Source organism: Mustela nigripes, chromosome 13, assembly GCF_022355385.1.
Source record: "Mustela nigripes isolate SB6536 chromosome 13, MUSNIG.SB6536, whole genome shotgun sequence".
Taxonomy (NCBI): Eukaryota; Metazoa; Chordata; class Mammalia; order Carnivora; family Mustelidae; genus Mustela; species Mustela nigripes.
In genome coordinates, this window is record NC_081569.1 from 43,454,407 (window position 1) to 43,478,767 (window position 24,361).

General features: G+C 36.0%; 1 protein-coding gene across 1 annotated transcript in view; it reads right to left on the bottom strand.

Annotated features, from left to right (window-relative positions):
• HERC1 (HECT and RLD domain containing E3 ubiquitin protein ligase family member 1) overlaps positions 1-24,361 on the bottom strand; it is a 187,286-nt gene that overhangs the window by 113,039 nt on the left and 49,886 nt on the right. The window contains exons 4-14 of the mRNA XM_059372224.1: positions 21,027-21,221; positions 19,690-20,001; positions 17,394-17,490; positions 16,724-16,867; positions 15,519-15,646; positions 12,055-12,199; positions 11,791-11,962; positions 10,096-10,230; positions 9,624-9,789; positions 3,980-4,105; positions 2,844-3,065 (exon numbers count right to left, since the gene is read on the bottom strand). Of these exons, the coding sequence (XP_059228207.1) occupies positions 2,844-3,065; positions 3,980-4,105; positions 9,624-9,789; positions 10,096-10,230; positions 11,791-11,962; positions 12,055-12,199; positions 15,519-15,646; positions 16,724-16,867; positions 17,394-17,490; positions 19,690-20,001; positions 21,027-21,221 (1,842 nt within the window). The remainder of the gene's footprint in view (positions 1-2,843; positions 3,066-3,979; positions 4,106-9,623; positions 9,790-10,095; positions 10,231-11,790; positions 11,963-12,054; positions 12,200-15,518; positions 15,647-16,723; positions 16,868-17,393; positions 17,491-19,689; positions 20,002-21,026; positions 21,222-24,361) is intronic.

The window sequence follows — 24,361 nt, forward strand, 5'->3', positions numbered from 1 at the left end:
AAAATAACAAAACCTTTAATAAGGTTAAAATCACCATTTAGCCAACACCCAAATAAAATCACTATTAATATTTTTTATGTATTTCTTTACTTATTTTTGTGACTTTTGCATTCTTCATAATACTGCATATTGTTTTTAATCTTCTCTTTTCCAACAGATTTGTAAGCATTATGTCCTCACGAACCATGGGTATATAAATTTTAAGAGTCATAATATTCCCTTGAGCATATGTACCATAATTTACCTAGCCATTTTAGATATTTAAGCTGTTTAAAATTTTGTATCTTGGGGTACTTGGGTGGCTCAGTGGGTTAAAGCTTCTGCCTTCAGCTCAGGTCATGATCCCAGGGTCCTGGGATCGAGCCCCACATGGGGCTCTCTGCTCAGCAGGAAGCCTGCTTCCCCCTCTCTCTCTGCCCGCCTTTCTGCCTACTTGTGATCGCTGTCTGTCAAATAAATAAAATCTTTAAAATAAAATTTTCTATCTTATAAAAATGTGATGAACATCTTTATGCATAAAGTAATGGTCTATGTTTACAACATGCAAGACAGAGTCTCAGCACATTTTAAGGCCCTTGCTTATGTAAGCTGCCAAATAAGCACTGCTACAGACTGAATGTTTGTGTCACTTCAAAATCCGTATGTCGAAACCTAATCCCCAATGTGATGGCATTTGGAGATGGGGCCTTTGGGAAGGGATTAGTGCCCTTATGAGAGAGACCCACTGTGTGAGGACACACAGCAAGAAGACAGCTATTTATGAACCAAGAAGTTGGCACAAACAAATCTGCCAACATTTTGATTTTGGATTTCCCACCTCTTTAATAGTGAGATATAAGTCTGCATTGTCTAAAAGCCACCCAGTCTATGGTATTCTGTTTATAGCAGCCCAGAGAGACAAAGACAAACACAATCATTTCAAAATCTTAGACTGTGACAGGGGCACCTGGGTGGCTCAGTCACAGTTAAGTGTCTTACTCTTGATTTCGGCTCCAGTCATGATTTCAGGGTTTTGAGATAGAGCCCCATGTCAGCTTCCACACTGGGCATGGAGCCTGCTGGAGATTCTCACCCTTGCACCTCCCTCTTCCCCGCCTCCCAAACCCTCCCATCACACACACACTCTCTCTCATTTAAAAAAAAAAAAAGTAAAAGAGCATGACAGATTTGGTTTAAATCACTTTAGAAAGAAACAATAATTTATGATTTTCACCTGAAAGCAATTAATATTTTATTTCCATTTCCATATAACATAGACATCTACCCCAGCCCTAATGATATTAGGAAGGCACTACTTTATTTTTCACTAGTTAATTTTATCTTTAATTGTAGTAAAATACATACAATATCAAATTTATCACCTTTTTTGAATATTCAGCTCAATAATATCTCATGTGTTCACATTGTTGTGCACATGGTGCTTTTAATTATATAAATGCAAGATTTCATCTTCCTTTGTAAGAATGACAAATAAAAGCATTAAGAAAACTCTGACTCAAGGAGGCTAGACTCTTGCCGAAAGTACATGTAGCAGCTACGCAAGGTGGTGCCATAAAGATGTACCACAATTACCAGGCAGCAGCTTCTAGAGCTGAAGGCAAAACTATCAAATCAGAGTAACTGGAGGATATTTGCTTTCAAAGGACAAGTGCATCAAACTATATTTGTGGTGTTAAGAATCCCATCCATGGGCTTCACACTTGATAGTGACAGCCAATCTACTTTAAGAGAAAGGCACTTCATGCTGCACCAATACTCCTTACAACTTTGGGAAAAAATGTTCTGTCAATAACAAAGGACATTATGAAATTGTTCCCATTCCATGTGCAGCCAGACATCAGATCAAATTTATATTCTTAAATCTGAAAGAAAGTAACTATATAGGCCCAACTGCCATTCAGATTTAGCCACCTTTTAATGTGGACAGAACAGAACACTAACACTTGCACAGAAGAAGATACAGATCTGACCGTGATGAGGCCTAGGAGACAATATGAAAGGATACACACACCATTCAAAGTTAAGTCACACAGTATACCTTGTCTCTAAAAACTGCTGAAGTTTACTAAGTTAAAATTACATGGTTAAATAGGGTTATTTGGGTAAGGCTTCCCTGAAGAAGTCATAGATTAGTAGAGCAAGCTGGAAACAGATAATGCCATGCTCATGAGCTCAGATGAGTGGTGTGTAAGCCAAATGGTGAAGGATCTGAAGAGGTCTTAATTTACTACAGTGAGGTTAGTCCAGCAGTAAGATGCAGAAAAGAGACCAGCAAAAAAGTGACAATAACTACAATACTGCTATTAGCATTAGGTTATAATGTTGTGGGTTAGAACCCACAGAAATGTTTGGGGGATAGGGGATCTAAGAAACACTTAGGAATTAAGAGCATCTTAACACAGGGAAAGCTGTAGTGTCCATTGTCTTCTCTCCTACTGACCAGCCTATTCCTAGTAAGTACCAACCATACTATAATTATAGGATTTTATCTGGTAAGGTTATTCCCTTTCTTACTCTTCTTCTCTTGCAAAATGTTGACGACTATGTTTATTTGTTTATTCTTGAACATTAACATAAGAAACACTTGGTAAAATTCTAAAAAAAAAAAAAATCATTTTGGAATTCTCAATTACAAGTCATTTAGCTCCTACAATATAAGGGAGATCTGACATGTGTGTTCTGCCTCTAGGGGAGTGCAGTCTGGAGTTTTGTTTATTTTATACGTATTTAAACATCAAAATACCTTAACCTGAAGCCATCCCTATCCCCTCCAAAAAAGAAACACAAAAAACAAAATCCAAGCTTTATTCTTTTTTTAACTACAAAGGAAATGAGCAACTTACTGTATAAAATCCTAAATTTCTTAAGAGAGTCTTCATCAAAATTTCAGCCAGATGGGTGTCTGGATGGCAGCTTGGAGTGCCATAAGGTTGATCTGACAGGTTTCCATAGCCAGTACACACAGAAGAGAGGTCAGCAGCATCAGAGGGTGAGCTATAGCCAAGTAAGGAAGCTACATGGGTATGATCTTGCAAACTTGTCAGAATGATATCCAGTTGCATTCGCTAAAGAAAAATATTTTCATCAATGAAATAGGTACAAATGATTAGTTTAAAATGCACTTAGAAAAAAATGATCCCACTTTATATCCTGATATTTCAGGAAGTATATAATTAAAAGAAAAGCTGTTCCACTGATACCATTTGGAAAAATGTAACATACAGCATTTTATTCCTTCTTTTACTATAATACCCAAAACTCTCAACAAAATGGTATTCTTTGCATAATGATTTTAGGACTTGCAAGAGTAGGAAATGTCAACAGATAAATTATACTATATTCTTCTATACAATCATCAATGTAACTATTTATTCTACTATTTAAAATAAATCACCTGAAATCTAAACGACTGAAAACTACTCATTGGAAGCTACTGTGGATATTACATTGCCAATGAGGACCACTTTTCCCCTGAAACCTGTAACTCTACAATTGATAGTTCTACTTGATCGAACAAAATGTATTTATTTTAATGTACGTAAGATCTTAAAAATGGAAAGAATAAACACATTCATGTCCTCACCTACATTTTCGTAACAGTCATCTTCTTTTACTTTTTTTATAGAAGCAATTTCAAATAATGTTCTGGGCATGGAACCAACAGTAGCACAGGACCTTGATTTTAACTTAGCACACTATAAACTAAAATGTCTCTGGTTTGATAGTATAAGCAACAAATTATTAAATTTTAATAATTAGCCCCAAATTATTTAATACGTTATCATTTGCTTCACATTCATTAGAATAATGGGAACTCTTCCAGCAGAAAATATTAAATTAGGATTTACTAAACCCATAAAGTATTATTCCATGAACACATGGTAATCAATAGCTTTATTTCCCCTTCAGTGGGGGTCACAGTCCCCACTGCAGTGTCTGTGATATTACTGGTTTACTTAGATACCATACAAAGGCTTACCTGTCCTTTAGATAAGCTTTCCCATCTATCAGGTCCTTGGGGTAAAAGAGAATGAAGCAATTCCATACGTTCTCGTAATGGAGGTAATAGCATGGTTGCTCCCACTGACAAAGTTTCAATTACCACCTAGTATCAAAAAAAGAAAAGTGTATTTACTGGCCTACTCTTTACCTTTTTAACAGAAATACATGAAAAATAAATGCACTGGGGTGCCTGGATGGCTCAGTGGGTTGGGCCTCTCTCTTCAGCTCAGGTCATGATCTCAGGGTCCTGGGATCAAGCCCTGCACCGGGTTCTCTGCTCAGCGATGAGCCTGCTTCCACACACCCTCAACAGCATTCCCCTAACCCCGCCCCCACCTGCCTCTCTTCCTACTCTGTCAAATCAATAAATAAAATCTTTAAAAAAAAAGGAAAGAAAAATAAATGCACCTATTAGGATCCTAGAAGTCTGAAGAAGGTAGATCACAGAAATCTGAAGAAAGTGACATGAAAAAAGAAAGCATGCAATCCTTTAAGTAGACTAGAATAAATATTTTGAATTTGCCACTAATAGCTAATCATCATCCAATAAATATTTAGTGTTGACTCTATTAACATTGGGATTGGTAAGACTCTTTGCAATGTGCTACAGATGCAAAAATGAATTAGCCAGAGAGAAGTCCTGCTTCTGTAAGCCTATAGTCTAATGGGAAAGAGACCCTGAGGCAAGTAATTGTAAGTGTGAAAGGAGTCACATATAGGGAAAAGTAAAAGGATGTACAAACTTGATCAATACACACAAAGATCACTAACATGGCCTATAGGCTCACAGAAGGTCTTCCTGAGAATTGAGCATTTAGGTTAAGAATTTTATTTTATTTTATTTAAAGATTTTATCTATTAGGGTGCCTGGGTGGCTCAGTCAGTTGGCCGCCTGCCTTCAGCTCAGGTCACGATCTCAGGGTCCCGGGATGGAGACCCACATCGGGCTCCCTGCTCTGTGGGGAGTCCGCTTCTTCCTCATCTCCCAACTCATGCTCACTCATGCTCTCTGTTCCTATCTCTGTCTCTCTCTTTATCTCAAATAAATAAAATCTTTTTTTTTTTTAAAGATTTTATTTATTTATTTGACAGAGAGAAATCACAAGTAGTCGGAGAGGCAGGCAGAGAGAGAGAGAGAGGAGGAAGTGGGCTCCCTGCTGAGCAGAGAGCCCCATGCGGGACTCGATCCCAGGACCCTGAGATCATGACCCGAGCCGAAGGCAGCGGCTTAACCCACTGAGCCACCCAGGCACCCCTCAAATAAATAAAATCTTAAAAAAAAAAAAAAAAGATTTTATTTATTTATTTGAGAGAAAGAGAGACAGAGGGCATCACAGAGAGTGAGCACGAGTTGGGGGAGAGGGAGAAGCAGGCTTCCCAATGAGCAGGGAGCCCAAAGTGGGGTTCAATTCCAGGACCCCAAGATCATGACCCGAGTTATAGGCAGATGCTTAATCAACTGAGACACACATGTGCCCCAAGGTTAAGATTTTTAAAACAAGAAGGACTTAGACCAAAAAACATCCAGGTAGCTATTAGGAACAGCTACATTGTCTTAGGTCTCATAATTTCTCAGGGTCATAGCTTCTTTATCAGTAAAATGAGGGCGCTGGACTAGAAAAAAGAAGCACTTGATGATTAAGAGCTCTTGTAAATTTAGAAGGAAGAAATTTTTAAAACCTCAACAGAAGATTTAGAATATAAAATTAAATCTCTCATACGGTAGTTGGAGGAAAATGGAAAACAGGAAAAAAACCACAAGAAAAATTATGAGGACTCATCCAGGAGGTCTAGTATCCCAATAATAAGGAGTTACAGAAAGAGAAAACAATGAAGAGGAAATCAATATACAGTATACTCTAAGCAACTTCTTAAAACTGAAGAGACTGAGTTTGGAAATTAAAAGGGTCCACCCAAGCATAAGCCACAATGGTTAACAACAGACCCACACCAGTTCCTATTATTTTGAAATGTGAGAACACAAAGGACAAATAGAACTGCTACAGAACTCAGAGAGAAAAGCAGATTTCCATACAAAGGATAAAAATTTGAAAAGCACTGATTTTTCTGAGTAATAACACTGAAAGTTAAAAGACAATGACTTTTATGGGCAAATGAGTTCTTAACAGGAAAATGAATTTAGATTAGAATTTTATCCCCTCAACTATTCATGAGCTATTCAATTCACAAACTACTTCATTGTGAGTATATTTTCAATGAATATTTTTCCTATCTACCCTCTCTCAGAAGCTACTAACAGAGGTTAAAAAAAACCAACAAACCAGCAGACACCACCTTAACCAAGTGATCACAGTCAAAACCCCCAGTTACAAGACATGCCAATACCATGTACCCCATGATGTGGTGTACGGAGGACACATCATCATCTCTGTGGCACTCTTGCCAAAAATGCATAACCTCAATCCCATCATAAGAAAACAACAGAGATATTCAGTAAAATAACTGACCATGACTTAGAAATTGTCTAGGTCATCAAAGACAAGGGAAAAAATGAGAAATTGTGACACAGTGTAGGAGACTGGGGAGAAACAACAATTAACTGTAATACAGGATCCTGAATAGGATTCCTCAAAAGAACAAAGACATTACTGGAAAACTGATCAAATTTCTAAGAAGCTGTTTAGTGTAATGAATAGTATTAAGTTAATGTTAATTTCTTGGTTTTGATAATTGTATTGCAGTTATGTACAACATTAGCATTAGGGGAAGCTGAGTGAGAAAACTATTTTTTATGCAACTTTTCCTTAAGTCTACAAATGATTCAAAATAAAGCATTTAAAAAGAAACAACAAAAAAAAGCAACAGTGAGTGTACAAATAGATTAAGTTCCTAGAAGTTTCAGAGATAAGGAACAGAAATAGCTTTGTACATATCCTGAGGATTCATCTCTGAAGGACTCCCCTAAAAGAGTAACTACCAAGGACAGTCAAGGAATAAATAAACAATTTCTAAAGATAAATTTTTAAAGTTTGCTTTCTTTATTTTATTCCAGTACTTTCTGGCCTTTTAAAAATACTACACTATCATTCCTGAAAATACCAAAACAACAAAGTTCCCATTCACCACCAGGTTAATATTTCTTCTACGCACATGCCAGGGATATGTCTGTCCAGCTGAAATCAGTCATCTTTTATTGATATGTAATTCACATGTCATAAAATTCACCTTTTTTTTTCTAAGTATAAAATTCACTGGTTTAGTATATTCACAGAGTTGTATAACCATCACCCCATTCTAATTTTAGGACATTTTCGTCACCCCAAAAAGAAATTTTGTGTCTATGAGCAGTCACTCTCCTCTCACCCTCCCCTAACCCCTAACAACCAATTGATTTACTTTCTCTATGGGTCTGCCTACTCTATACATTTCACATACATACAGTCATATAATATAATATATGGCCTTTTGTGACTGGCTTCTTTCATTTACCACAATGTTTACAAGGTTCAGTCATGGTATAGCATGTTATCAGAATCTCCTTTCTTTTTACTCCTGAATAAGATTATCCTGGTACAGACATACCACATTTAGTTCATTCATTCATCACCTGACATACACCTTTTGGTTGTTATGATTAATATTGCTATGAACATTCCTATACAAGTTTTTGAGTGAAAAATTCTCACAGGAACAGACCTACGCGTGGAAATGCTACATTATATGGTAACTTAACATTTAATTATTTAAGGAACTACCTGCTTTTGAAAGCAGCTGTACCATTTTACATTAACACCAGCAATATACAAGAGTTCCAATTTCTCCACATCCTCAGTAACACATTCCTATCTTTTGGATTTAGCCTCTAAGTGGGTGTGAAGATTGTTTCACTAAGACTTTGATTTGCATTTCCCTAATGACTAAGACTGTTAAGAATTTTTTTCATGTGCTTACTGGCTATATGCATATTTTCTCTGGAAACATGTCTACTCAAAATTCTTTGCTCATTTTTGAAGGTGAGTTATTAAAAATAAATAAATAAAGTTGGGTTATTTAGCTTTTTATTGTTGAGTTGTAAGATCCTTTATATATTCTGGAAACTAGAATTTTTTTTTTAAGATTTTATTTATTGATTTGAGAGAGAGTGAGCCAGAAAGAGAGCATGAGCAGAGGAAGGGGCAGAGGCAGATGAAGAAGTAGACTCCCCTCTGGGGTGGGGGAAGACATGGAACCTAGATTCCAGGACCCCGGAATCATAAACTGAACCGAAAACAGATGCTTAACGCCAACTGAGCCACCCAGTGTCCCCGGAAACTAGAATATTATCAGACATACGATTTACAAATATTCCTCCCATTCTATGTATGAGTTTTATGTTCATTTTCTTGATAAAGCCCCTTGAGGCATAAATGTTTTCCATTTTGATGAAGTCCAATTTATCTCCTCTCTTTTTTGGTTGCCTATGCTGTCAGTGTCAAATCTAAGAAACTATTGCCTAATCCAGGGTCATAAAGATGTGATATATACGTACAACAGAAGATTATTAAGGCTTAGAAAGGAAGGAAATTCTGACACGTAGTACAATATAGATGAACCTTAAGGACATTATGCTAAGTGAAATAAGCCAGTCACAAAAAGACAGTTTCAGGATTCCACTTATATGACATATTCAGAATGTGAAAATCAAAGAGACAGAAAGTAGAATGGTGGCTACCAGAAGCTTAAGAAAGGGGAGAATGAGGAGTTACTGTTTGATGGGTACAGAACTTCAATTTTATAAGATGAAAAGAATTACGAAGATGGGTAGTGGTTGAACATTATGAATGTATTTAATACCACTAAACTATATTTAAAAGTGGTTAAGGTAGGGGCGCCTGGGTGGCTCAGTGGGTTAAGCCGCTGCCTTCGGAGCAGGTCATGATCTCAGGGTCCTGGGATTGAGTCCCACATCGGGCTCTCTGCTCAGCGGGAAGCCTGCTTCCCCCTCTCTCTCTCTGCCTGCCTCTCCATCTACTTGTGATCTCTCTCTCTGTTAAATACATACATACATACATACATACATACATACATAAAAGTGGTTAAGGTAGGGGAGCCTGGGTGGCTCAATCAGTTAAGCATCCAGCTCTTAATTTTGGCTCAGGTCATGCTCTTGCAGTTGTAAGATCGAACTCTGCACTAGGCTCCAAGCTGGGAATGGAGCCTATTTGAGATTCCTTCTCTCTCCCTCTTTCCTTTCCTATCTCCTCTCCCCCTCTCTCTCAAAAAAAGAAAAGGTTAAGATAGTAAATTTTATGTTATATGTGTCTTACCATAATAAAATATAAAACTGGATCCCTGTCCTCAGAAATTTATCCTCTGGTGGAAAAGACAGACATGTTTGTGAAGAGACAACAACAATACAATGTGATGTAGTAAGCATACATACAGGAGAAACCTAACCTGGCAGGGGAACAGGGAATGAAAGGCTTCCCAAAGATGACCTTTGTCTTAAAGGATGAGTTAACCAAAAATATTTACTCCCACCAAGAAAAGGAATAAGGGAAAAACATTCAATTGAAGTCTTCCAATATATGGTTGCATATATGAGCTACAACTTTAAGGAAGTTGTAGCTCTTTCTTAAAGATGTGGCTTGAGATACAGATTCCAAGTCCTATATGCTTACCTCTTGAATTTCATCTGGGACAGTTGAATCCATCAGTCTGAAAAGCAAATTTCGAAGTGGACCTGCCTGTCTCCCAAGAATGCTGGTAGCGACCCCTCCCGCAAGTGCAAGAGCAAGGTGATTTGAAAGCAGCTTCAGGCACAGCTTGAGGAAATTGTGGTGTTCCCTGAAACCAAACAAAGTGCTGTGAATTTCTGGAACATAAAAGATCATGTGCTATCCAGTCTGGGTAACATTTTTTTCTCTTTAAAAATTTTCTCAAATTATGACTAATAGTGATTTTTAAAATGTAATTCATGAAATCATGGGTAACTTTTGCTAAAGGTCATTATCAATAAGTACCTAAGTTTAGCTCTTTAAAGAAGTTTAACATAATTGAGGGGAAAACAGAACAAAAAAGTAAGTCAAACTCAAAATGAATAATTAATAAATATTACACACACACACACCAATATACATATATATAACATACCTTGATGAAGGGAAAGGGAGTGGGGGAATCTCACTGTTTATTTTATCACAGTATCTCTCAAGAAAAGAACGCAGGTGTGAGAAGGTACTCTCTTCAAGATCTACACAATAAGGTCGGTGCCATGCAACAACTTGTCTAGAAGGAAACATAAGAAAATCATGTAATAGCTTTAACAGAGGAATTTTCACATATGATCAAAAACAAAATTTAAACCATTAATAAAGATGAAAGATTTCAACAAAATATACAGAAGGCCTTCTTGATTATAAAAGTTAAAACCCTTCATTTTATCAACCAAGGAAAACCAAGAATTTGTCATCCCTGGAGTTCTTCAAAAAGAAAACATATAGACACAACCTGCTTTGGAAGGTTGGATATTCACTCACTTAAAGGCAAAGATCTGAGCCGAGACACAGGATCTACCACAGTCTTCTGGTTCTAAGGGTCTGTAAAATGTATATTTCATATTAAGAAAAACAGCCTGACTCTGTAGATGAGAAAACTGAAAGCTATTAAAAGAAAAACTCCTGAGACACCTGGTGGCTCAGTCAGTTAAACATATGACTCTTGGTGTTGGCTAGGACATGATCTCATGGGCCACGAGATAGAGCCCCATATCAGGCTCCACACTCAGTGGGAAGTTTGCTTGGGATTCTCTTTCTCTGCCACTCATGTGCACCCACTCTGTCTCAAATAAATAAATACATCTTAAAAAAAAAAAAAAAAAAAAAAAGAACAACTCCTAAAAACACTTGTGAAGACTGTCAGGATGCTGGGAACCAACTCTCTATATATGAAGTGGGAAGTTGCAAATTTAATATGAAAAGCAAATTATTTATAATCAATTTATTATATTTTTAGCTTTTATTTTGGAAGGTGATTATAAATGTTTTTTATTGGTTAAAATGTCATAAAAAATCTACCTGAATCAAAGGTCTGGAAGGCAAATATAATACATGTCAAGTTTAAATTAGCCCCCATGCATCTGAAAATATCTGAAACACCCTTAAAATTCCTTAAAATTCACACTCCTAATAAAAATCATCTACCTGATTTTCTAAAAACATATGGTTATCTCTTTAGGAAAAAGCTAAATTTCTGCAAAAGTAACTTCCTTTATTTAAAAAGTATAGCCACTAATTATTTTCAAAAAACCAACCAGACAAAGGCCACTGAGGCTAATCAACTGTTTAGTTCTGGGGCGCCTAGGTGGCTCAGTCAGTTAAGCATCAGCCTTTGGTTCAAGTCATGATTCCAGGGTCAGGGCTCAGCAAGGGAGTCAACTTCTCCCTCTCCCTCCCTCCTCACTCATGCTCTCTCTCTCACTTTCTCTCTCAAATAAATAAAATATTAAAAAAAATAAATAAAACCTAGTTCTGAGTTCATTTCAATGTAACTTCCTCTTAATAAGGAGACATTTAATTTTTAAAATCAAATCCTAGAGACAGAGAAGGAATTCAAAATATTTAAAGGACACTTAAATCAAGAAAATTTCTTAAATACAGGGTATAACTTCTTCCTTATATAACCTCAACATTCAAGTCAGAAGAACTCTAGAAGTCATGCCTGTGATAGTAAAAAAATCAACAGCATAAATGTTCGGAAGGGCATTTTATGAACAAAGTACTATTACTTTTGTTTTCACTGGTGTTTCTGTTATTAGAATATAAGAATTTTTAAACATGGCATTCTTACCTATCCCTAGGAAGAGCAGTCCATGCTAGACTATGTGATGTTCCAGCAGAGATCTGCTGAATAGCTATGCCATCTAAGCCACTCACTTTCTTTGGTTTAGTAATAGGACCTGTGGAATTTCCTTGGCCACACTGCCCCATTGAGTTATTGCCCCAGGCATAAACTTCATTATCTAAAAATAAAATAAAGAAAAGCCAAATTTAAATGTAATACATTTACAGACGGTAAGTTAATATTATTTCTTTTAAAAACAAATGACATTACCATGAGAAAGAGCCAAACAATGACTGTCTCCAATAGAAATGTCAACTATTCTTGTGGCAGCCAGTTCTTCAATAAGCTTGGGTCTCAAAGCAGTAGCTTCTGAAGAACCACAACCTAGACAAGCTCCACAGCCCCAAGCATAAACCTGAAACAAACAGAAATGCACAAAATATCCTGAGGTACTAAGTTGAAGACTTATGTTGTTTAAAAATAAACATCATCTAGGGGTGCCTGGGTAGCATAAATGGTTAAGTGTCCGACTCTTGGTTTGGGCTTAGGTCATGATCTGAGGATCATGAGATGGAGCCCTGCACCAGGTGCCACACTGAGACTGGAGCCTGCTTGGGGTTCTTTCTTCCCCCTCTCCCTCTGTGCCAATCAATCAATCAATTAATTTAAAAAATCTTTTTTAAAAAAATTAAACAAATAAGTAAGAGTGTGGCTTGATACCAAATAACGTTCTGGGCGCCTGTGTGGCTCCATCAATTAAGCGTCCACCTTCAGCTCAGGTCATGATCCCAGGGTCCTGGGATCAAACCCCGCACTGGGCTCCCTGCTCAGCAGGTAATCTGCGTCTCCCTCTTCCCCTGCTTGTACTCTCCCTCAGCCTCTCTCAAATAAATAAAATCTTGAAAAAACTAAATAATAACTTCCTGTTGCTAAAATTAATATTTACTGTTTTGATTGTTAAAGATTTTAGAGTTATTTATTTTGCTGTTTTTAAATGTTTACTATACAGGTAGACAAGCAGCTGAGCTGCAAAGAAAAACAATCACAGAAAAAATAGAAGGATCTTAGAAGGCTTTTAGCAGCTTAGAAACACTGTTGCTATTTTACAACTTCTCCTTCATATGTTTCCTACTCTGTGGGTCTCAACAAATATTTCTTGGTTTATTAGACCAAGGTGTGTACATATAAAATGAATTGTGTAAGTCACAAAACTGCTGTTTATGATTCAGTTAAAAATCACATCATCTCATTGTTATAATAATTTCAATGATCACTTACAAAGAGGGCCATGTGAAGCGGTAGTCAACATAGCTCTCTGAACATCTTCATTTTTGGCTAATTAATACCACAACAACCAACGACTGATTTAAGAAGCTTAGGGGAAAGGGGAGTTGAAGAGGAAGATAAAAGGGTGAATGACTGTCAGTTGGGCAGCCCAAAATCAAAACAATTAGCAAACTGAGTGACTTTTTTTCCCCTGTTGGTGGGTTCTGGTAATATCATATAGACTCTTACCCTTATGCTACTGGGTTCAGGAATTTTTTTGTCTTGTAATTCTTTCACTAAAGACTACTGAGAGAATAAGCCTCGAAAGAAAGAAAGAAAGAACGAAAGAAGAAAGAAAGGAAGGAAGAAAGAAAGGAAGGCAGGCAAATACTTGTACCAGTTGCTAGAGAACTACTTAAGAATAGAAAGAAAATTCCAGTACACTAAAGGTATACGTAAGGAGGGATTAACAACTAAAGACAAGTAAGGTGAAAAAATACATAAAGTAATTCAAAATCTCCTAAATCACTCATCAAGTACAATACAGTACTGTCACTCAATAAGACCCCTATTGCTAGAGTTTGCTCTTCCAGTGTTCCTCTGGTTGAACAGCAGATGAAGAAATACTTGGCTTGTATTTAGGGACCTTGTTGTATAAAATACAAATACTGTATTTTTCAACATAAGAATTACACTTAATATGATGGGAAGTCAGCAGAGAAGTGGCCTGAGAGGACTGAGGGAAAAACAGATGTTGATCTTCTCATGCTCAGCAAATTTAATGGTAAACAGAACTACCCTTGTCATTTAAACCTATTTTTCCCTCACTTTATTTTTTCCTAAGTATGTATATTTAATTTCATGTAACTTAGCATACTCATGATACAACTATTCTACATAGCAATTAACTCACAATTTCCTTTGAAATTCAATATAATAAATGTATTACCATCATTAGCAACTAACAGTTCAACAGTATTTGGTAATTTATAGAAACTTTCAATTCATGTAATTACCTTGCATGATCATTTGTAAGCAAAGCATAAATCATTACCCCTCTCATACAAAAGAACCACATGATGATCAAGGGAGGTCTGCGATTTGCCTACTGGCTATACATTAAACAAGTGAGCATCTTCTGGCTTTGTCATATATCCTTACCACAAAACCCATAGTGAAAAAGATGTAAAAGAGAAGTTCCAGGTCTTAAGGCAGTATCCAGCACTGTAACAAACGACTAATGTAATGAAATATAGGGTAATGAATAGTTTGAGTTTGATATTTTAGGACGTAAGGCATTCTAGTCTCTCCAAAATAATTACACTATATGCTAATTTCAGCTTTGCTGTTCATCAGCCTTGTGAATTAGTCAGAAAACATTTTTATACCACTACCTGGTACGAAATAGTTTCCTATATGTGAGAAAATGAGTGGTCAGCTCATTTTTTCACTGTGGATGCTGATGGATTTAAGAAGAAAATTATTATCAGTCTATCACCATACCTAGATCCTCTCCATCACCAACAAAAAAACAGAGAGAAATCAAAGTATGCAAACAAAGTTCAGAAGTTTATAAAGAGATTAAAGTTCTGACTATCCTATGCCTGACTAACCCTTTCTTAGAAACACCTATCCCTCTCACATCATTTTTCCATATGGAAATTTCTCCTTACCCTCTTTTTTTTTTTTTTTTTAAGATTTTATTTATTTATTTGACAGAGAGAAATTACAAGTACATTGAGAGGCAGGCAGAGAGAGAGAGAAGGAAGCAGGCTCCCTGCTGAGCAGAGAGCCCGATGCGGGACTCGATCCCAGGACCCTGAGATCATGACCTGAGCCGAAGGCAGCGGCTTAACCCACTGAGCCACCCAGGCGCCCCACCTTACCCTCTTTGTTGATCACCTTTTGCCTTCTTAGTTCCTATCACTGGTTTCAACAAGATCTATTCACACTTTTTCCCACTATCCATAATTTTTAGGAAAGAATTTAAGGGGTGCTGAGTGCTAAAAAGGTTTTATAAAACCTCTTAATACAAAGAATGGGGCTGAGGACAGATTTATCTGGGTCAGAGGCCAGGTGAGAAAATCTGGTTCCTTTGCAAATACTCTACCTGTTCAAACAGAAGAAAATATTTCATTTCAGTAGATTGCCTTTAAAATGTTACCTTTTTTAAGGGAAGCCTGGGCAGTGAATTCGGTTAAGCATCTGACTCTTGGTTTCAGCTCAGGTCATCATCTCAGGGTCCTGAGATGGAGCACCACATGGGCCTCCACATTCAGCATGGAGTCTGCTTAAGACTGTCTGTCTTTCTGTCTTTATTTCGCCCCCAACTCACTCTCTCTCAAATAAATAAATCTTAACAAGAAAAATGCATTTTTTAACTTTAAAGTTTAATTATGATTATTACTTTTTAGTCACCTACTCCTCTGAAATAATTTAATCCTTTTATGCTCATCCCTTATTCCTACCTGCCCTGTTGATGTTAAAGCAAGCGAAGACTGGCTCCCAGCACAAACTTTGCGAATGAACATTCCTTGTAAAGCTTCAACAACTTTAGGTTTATACACTCTGTTAGTATCTCCATGGCCAAGTTTGCCTACCAAAAAAAGCACATTCAAGTTAAACAGTTTACTTGTTTTAAAGAACCTCTATGCTTTACCTAAGTATTCACATTGATAAATATCACTCATCTTTCCATCACCAAACTGATGTGCAAAACTCCGTTTCTGACAGTAAGGAGGTGAAAAAATGAATGTTTTTGTTATAAAAAAGAAACAGAAACAACCCACAGGCTATTCAATCTTAATTTCAAGCAATTAAAACCACTTTAAGGGAAATATGGAAAACTGTTCTTCTTTCTCTACTTTTAACGGTCATATTTCCAACTTCAAGTTTGCTGATATAATAAATAGGTTGTAATACAAGGAGTTTATATGTATCTAATTATTTTTTAATTTTTTAACAGAGCCAATAGTTACTAAAATAGAAAACTCAACAAATCACTAAAGAAAAAAAACAAATGGCCAACAACATATAAACTCAACTGCACTAAGAATCAAGGAAATATTAAATGATACCATTTTCACTATTGAAATTATTTTTAAGTATTCTTAATTTTAAGATTTAATGCTAAGTGTTTGTTATTGAAAGACACAGGAAAATAAACAATCTCACAATGCTGGTAGTTGTGAATAAATGGACAAAGATTTAGTCATTCATTGTGTAATTTTTGATACAGAAAAATATTTGGAAACTATCTAGGTACTCAATAGTAAACTGATTTTTTTTTAAGTTGTTTTACAATCACATAAAGGGATACACTGAGCTACTTTAAAAAATTTAGAGCCATAGGAAGATATTTTTTTTAAAAACTGTCAGACAAAAACCACCAGATTATAAAAAATCAAAGACACATGTCTGCTTTAGTTTTCAAAAAAGGCATCTATGTGGAAATATATGTACATGTTTTATAAATATATATATATATTTAGAGGTCTATCTATGTAAGTTAACAATGGCTATAGCAACATTTGTTGAAACAGTTCATTTAAATTTCTAAAATTTCTACTCATTGTTAGAGTTTTCCTATAATAAGATATTTAACAGAAAAGTACATCTTTTTAAATCTCAAGAAAACAAGCCCAACACTATCAATAAATAATTTTTTACATACCATTGTCTCCTCCTCCAAAAGACCATACAGTTCTCCCATCTTTAGACAAAGCAATAGTATGTGAACTGCCACAAGAAACCTCTCCGACATTGCTAATGTCTTTTACTAATGTTGGAATGTTACGGCTGTTACTATCTCCATGACCTTGGATAAAACACACACAACAAAGAAAAATGTTGTTAATGCTTTTTCTTTAGGCCACTACATCACAGGCAGAATAATCATTTTAAGTTAATGACAGAAATGAGGTATTTTTAAAGTGCAATTTGAAAGAATCTAGACTACTCTCAAACTAAGACCCCAGTCCCTTCAGTGAATCATTAGCATATTCTATACATGCTCTTCTCCAAGCATTTGTCTAATGCTACCTAGTATCATGCTCGTGTCAACTTGTTTTCACACACATTTTAGGATCATGATGGTATCTTTCTTGTCCCTGAAATCCTTAAGTGTCTGCTCATAATAGGTACTCAGTAGTGCTAGATTTAATTACAGCTTAAATTTCAGCACTACAATCCAGGTATTCGCTGTATAAAACTGTATTCCTCTGGGCTAAAACTAACAAAATAAATAACAGGGGTTTTTGCCTATTAAATCTAGCCTCACTGCTTCTCAGTAACCATCATTTCTATTTTTCTCTGAAAGCAACTTCAATTTTAAAAAAGCTTACCTAATCTTCCAAAGTCTCCTTCACCCCATGTGTATAATTCACCATCCTCTGTGACAGCAGCACTATGTCTGTACCCAGCAGACACACAAACAACTACCTGCATTGCACACAAAACACACCCAAGATGAAGAACATGCATATGCTAAAACATGTAGTTCACATTCGATCTTACACAAAGAGACTGCAGAGACACTGATATTCGCAACTTATCCAGAAGTTACCACATACAGCTGTAGAGGGTGTGCCCAGGATAGGTGCCTGGGGTCATGAAAATGCTGAAATACAGCCTCTGCTCTGTTTGCCAAGCCATGAAACCTAGCTTCCACCCAGAGAAGATAACTTTCCTAGTTCACGCAAAGGCACTCCGAAGGTTAGCAGGAGCCCTGAAAGCATCAATCTAATCACTTGTAAGAATACTATATCACAAATCAAGGCTTTACTCAAAGAGTTGGCAGGGCTAAATAAACACTCATGGAACAACGAAAAATTTTTAAATATAATGTTAACATAAAACCTATAATCCTGGCTAATCAAGAAAAACTCATTATGTAATAGGGGGTAACTCTCAAAAACATTGTTACTATTAACCAATGCAGGAAGATCTAAGCAGTATATAAGCTTACATTAATTAAACTCTTAGCAGTATCTCTTTACCACTCAATTAGCTATACAGTTGATGAGTTCAATCAGGGGATTAACAGTATACAGCAACATAACTGGGAGATGACTCATAGCTTTTACCACTGATTAAAATAATGATTTAACAGAAAAAAAAAAACAAACTATACTAATTACTCTGCCTCTTTTCAATCTCCAAAAATTAGAACTCACTTGAGAAAATTCAAAATTTAGATTCAATAAAAAATACTGAGCACCATGTGGCATCTGGGTGGCTCAGTCAGTTAAGTGTCTGCCTTCAGCTCAGATCATGATCTCAGGGTCCTGGGATCAAGCCCCGTATCAGGCTCCCTGCTCAGATAGAGGAGTCTGCTTCTCTACCTACCCCTCTCCCCCCATTTTGCATCATCTCTCTCTCTCTCTCTCAAATAAATCTTAAAAAAAAAAAAAAAAACCTGTATACCTAATACATTCTAGATAATATGCTAAAAACTACTAAAATTTTATCTAAAAGTTATTAGTTTACTTTTTGGAACCTTTTTTCTTTATGATATTCATACTAAGTTATATTTAATTAGCAAAGTTCCCATTTAAAAAAAATAGGACATTAAAAGGAATATAATGTTTAAAGAATTGGAATGAAGAGAGAAGGTGCTTAAAGTAGTAGTAGTATTTTCCTGAAAATTTCCTTAAAGCCCCACATTCAGCATCTTATCAAGTATCCCATAATGTTGTCAGGTGAAACATTCCAAAGCTCACTGCTTGGGATTGATGTCTAAGTTAAAATACTACAAGTTATAATAAAGTAAAATTCGTTTGATAGACAATCTTGTCAGACAACCTACCATGAAGGGAAAAGTGTCCCACTTGCAATTATGGTATAATATGAAAATTTAAACTTTGAAAAGGTCTTATATAAAAAAACTTTTGTGGCAAGAAAGTCATCTTAAAATAGAGGAACCTGTATAACTGCATATAACTCTAAGTTTAGGAAAATACCTTCACTTCTTTAAAGAAAGGTCAAATAGAAATTAGAAGAGATCTAGGTTCAGTTTCTAATGGTGCTAATTATTTGTGTGACCTTCAGCAAGTGAGTTAACCACTCTAAATGCCTTATTTCTATTACAATGACACCTCCTCCAATTTTATGACCCCATTATCTAATATCACACCCCACCCAAGTTAATATCTAATACATTACTCAATTTTTTCTTTATTATTATTTGAAATTATGTGCTTACTCATCTCTAACCACAAATTAAAAGTTCCATGAGACTAAGGATCTTGTGTTTTGTTCACTACTATGTGTCTAATGCCTAAAACACTGCCTGGCATTTGGAAGATACTGAAATATCTTGTGTATCTGGATAGTGTATCTGGATACACTGTCAAGATAGATATTCCAGATAGAGTATCTGTAAGTATTTGTGAAATGGATGATTCTCAGTTTCCTCATGTGAAATGAGAGTAATAACTACCTTAACAAAGTTGTTATAAGAATTAAAATTAAGTAATGTATGTGAAAGTGTTTTGTAAACCACAAAAGCAAATACCCAAAGGATAAAAAGGATTTGGGGGTGAGGGTAACTTTAGAAAGAATATATCAAAATCTGAAAGATATCATCACTTACAATGCAGCGCATCTAATTATTTTTAAATACAATAAGAAAGCACATACCTTTCCCTGCAGAGGGCCCTGAATAAGCTTGGGATATTTCTGTGTTGAACTATTTCCATGTCCCAGTTTCCCATAGTCACCATCTCCCCAACTGAAGACTTCTCCTTCTGTTGTAAAAGCTAAGGTGTGACCATCAGATCCTTTAGAAGATGAAACCTTTTTAATGGACCTGTGAGGTTCAAATGTTAACTTTTTTAAAGTGGACTGATTATTAGAATCTCCAAGGCCCAGTCTCCCATAGCTGCCTTTACCACAAGCTCTAACAGAGCCATCCGTAGAAATAACAAAAGTGCAGTATTGTCCAGCTTCAATCTATAAGCAAAGGGAAGAGTAAAATAAAACATTTCTGTGAGACTCAGAGTATAATATTTAATGCTAATTTTATCAGAGAGGTTCAAAGTCTTTAAAACCAGAATATGGCACTATTCTACAGAGAAATTAAACAGAAAATTATGAAAACTATTAATGGTTTCCTCATGTTGACTTTATTGTTGGGCATAAATTACTGCATATTTTCTCTCTTCAGGATATCTACCCAGTCATGATTCAATAAAACAACAAAGTAAAATGTTTTAGCTCATCTTATAATCGGTGGATGAAGAGCAAGAAATAAAATTATCCTATAAATTTCTTTGAGTCCATTATGGCAAGGGTCATATAAAATATATTTTACACTCATTTAAAAAAAAAAAAACCTAAGTTTTAGTGAAACTAATAAAAAAAATAGAAAGTTCTAGCTTGACTAAAAGGTAGCTACAAACGTAAATAAGTGATCACAATAAGAAAATAAAATGCCAATCGAGCAAAAGAAAAATTCCAGTTTTTACTTAGTCCTATTTGCCATTTGCATTGAATATAATGGTAAGTCTGTCGTCATTCATAATTCTTTTCAAAAATCCAGCTCCAATTTGATTTTTTTGAAACTTGGAAACCATGCTAGGGAAATGAACTAAAAATGGTTTTTTTCCTATTAAAATGAAAAAAAAGTGATATAGCATGGTATACAGAAACAATACAGATAAGAAATGAGACTCTTGGGGTGCCTGGGTGGCTCAATGGGTGAAAGCCTCTGCCTTTGGCTCAGGTCATGATCCCAGAGTCCTGGGATGGAGCCCTGCATCAGGCTCTCTGCTCAGCAGGGAGCCTGCTTCCCCCACCCCAACCCTCTGCCTGCCTTTCTGCCTACCTGTGATTTCTGTCTGTCAAATAAATAAATAAAATCTTTAAAAAAAAAAAAAAAAGAAGAAGAAGCGAGACTCTTCACTCACTTAAAAAAAACTCTTAACACTACTTAGAGCAAACCATCTACCAATTTGTAAGATATGTAGAGGACTCACAGTCTGAGCATCAGAGAAACTGGGAGCCAGTTTGGGCTGTAGTATTTTCTCCTGTGTGCCTTCCACCAATTGATGGCTGCTGTTGCTCCCCCAGACGTAAACCTCACAGGTTTCTGAGACAATAGGAGCATCACCAGTCTGAATGCTATCTGGGCTAGCACATGTTCTTGAGTAATCAGATGCCATTCTGCAAACCTATTAAAGTTAAAAATATGCAATAAATAGGCAAGACATTCTTAGTGGAGACATTTTCATAAATGTTGTCTGAAATTACTGTTTATTTTCCTTATTTCTAAAACTCTCAATGGCTCAAATAACTTAAGAATACATCTAATTTTAAATACAGATGGCTAGACTACATACTCCTGTAAAAGATACTAATAAAGGTGGCAAAAATGAGGAGGAGACACATAATCAAGACTTTTTTTGACTAGTAATTATGGCACACACAGCATTACAGGAAAAAGAAAAAACACCTTAAAAAACAAAGTAGAAGAGGCACCTGGCTGGCTCAGTCAGTAAAGCATGCAACTCTTAATCTCAGGGTTGTGGGGCTTGAACTTTTGAAAACTTACTTTTAAAAAAAAGAATTGATAATCCTATAACCTTAATACAGTGAATGTTATCTTTTTACCTACATTCTTCCAGAACTTTGCATATACACGTTCTTTAACATAGTTAACACAGTGGATATATAAAAGTGATGAAACAAAAGGCAGACAAAATTTTCCACAGCTAACTTATCTTCATGAATGAACTGATAATTTTCCATCTATGTAAAAACCCCAGTTTATTTAACCCTTTTCTTTTAAACAAGACATTTAGAGTCTTTTTGTTACACAAGCCATTTTTAAGAACATAGTTGTTACTACCTTTTTCATTACTTCTTAAGTAGAGAAGCTCAAAAATGAGGCTACTCTATCCCAAAACAACAACATCTTATGATTCTTGAAACATACTCTAGAAAACTGCTTTCCAAAACGGTGCTACTAGGTATCACCAGCAGTACATTTTATGTACATATAAAATAAAAATCATAAAATAAAATAAAAATAAAATAAAAATCATTGCTTATTTACCACCTGTGTTGAATGTAATGGTAAAGTCTGTTGCTATTCATAATACATTTTTAAAAACCATACTTCTCTACCTGCTGCCCCCCACAGCCCTGCCAAAAGGATAGGCCCCAGGGTGGCCATTTCAATTGCCCTAACCAAGGAATACGTCTATACGAGAGTACCAGTCTCACCGCATCCATACCAATAACACATATTATGCTTTTAATTTTTTGCAAAGGCTTAAGTGGGATCAAAGAGGATGCATTATTTTAACTTGACATTTTGTTATTATTAACAGAACTAAAGTTTTTCTTTCTTTGTTTACCACTAACTTTTGCCTATTTACTTAGTAAGGCTTAATGGATTTTTAACTGTCTTATACGAACTCGATATAATAAAAATACTAACTCTGGGGCACCTGACTGGCTCAGTCAGTAGAGCGTATGACTCTGGTAGGGTCGTGAGTCAGAGCCCCATGCTGGGTGAATAGAGTACTTAAAAAATAAATTAAATAAATAAATAAATAAATAACTCTGACTACAGCTGTTGTCAATTTTTTTGTCTGTCTTACAGTGTTTTGTGGGGTTTTCTTTTTTGCTCAACCAAAACAAGAGAAGGAAAACCTTCAAAAGTCAACCTTCAAAAGCCCATTAAATGGAAGGGGACAGAATAATTTTAGTCAGAATCATTTAGTCATAATCATCCAAAACAACAGAATGACATGTGTGTTCAACATTCTGCAGTGAACATAAGGATGGTTATGAGGACACACAAATACATGTAAGTGAAGGCTGCTAGTCCCTAATAAGAGATCTGAAATTTTGCTGGAGACAAGAGAGGGTAGTGGGCCAAGAGTGTTAGAATTTTTTAATCTGAAGATCTATTACTGTAATAAGTTTTATGATAAATCCCAGCTCTCCTCCACTCCACATTCCGCCAAAAATGAGCAAGATAGAAAAAAAAAATTACTTATAGGGCTTAGAAATGTGTGTTTAAAAACTGGAGCGGGGGCAGGGCAGAAATCTAGGAAGATAACAGCAGCAGCAATGCCATTTTCTAAACACACTGATTCACTACACGGAACAACTACATGGCCAAACTTCAACTCCACACTTAACATTCACAACAAAACTAGGTGACAAGGTAACTCCAATAACTCCAAAATATAAGCAGATGCAGACAGATGAGTCTGGAATAATTTGATGTGTCACAGAGCAAGAAAGCTATGAAAGATTATTAGGCCTATATCAAAAGAACTTAGGGGACGCCTGGGTGGCTCAGTTGGTTGAGCATCCAACTCCTGGTTTCGGGTCAAGTCATCATCTCAGGGTTGTGAGATTGATTGAGCCCCATCTGGGGCTCTGTACTCAGCAGGGATTCTGCTTGAGTTTTCTCTCCTCTCTGTCTGCACTTCTCCCTGCTTACACTCTCTCTTTCTCAAATAAATATCTCTTTAAAAAAAAAAAAAAAAAAGAACTTAGGAACCACCCTGAAGAGACTACTACCTTAAAAGACTATTGGCCAAAGATGAAATAATATGAGCTCCACTACTGATAATAATTTAATGGGTTAAAACTCAAACAGGTTTAAGTCTATGGGTTCATAACATTTTTCAAATGAAATCAACTGGTCCACTTTGGAGGATGACAGACCAATTCATTAAACTGAACACTAGTTTATAAAATCAGTGTTCAAATTTTTAAAAACTGAACAGACATAATCAAGCACTTATTCAGCCTTTCTTACATGAACTGAAACAGAGTAACCAAATAATTGATAAGGGTATCAACTTTATAAAAACATTCCAATGAACAAAAGAGGACTGATACAACTAAAATATCAACATTTTGCAACCAACCACCTATGAATTAATCATTAAACATCAAGAGTTGCTAATACCACAATAACAGAGATACCTAGAAGGAAACTGATGAAAAATCATACAACCATGTATAGTCTTGCCAAAGGGATCAAATAAGCCTCTAGATCCACCTGCCAATTTGCAGAAAATAAATAGTGAACTGCATTATGCATAATCAATCAGCAAAAAGCCTAGGTTCTAAAGAAAAACACTGATGGAAAGAAAAAAAATGGAGGGGAACCTATAGATTAAGAGAGTTAAAAGACATCTTTTTTTTTTTTTTTTAAAGATTTTATTTATTTATTTGACAGAGAGAAATCACAAGTAGATGGAGAGGCAGGCAGAGAGAGAGAGAGAGAAGCAGGCTCCCTGCTGAGCAGAGAGCCCGATGCGGGACTCGATCCCAGGACCCTGAG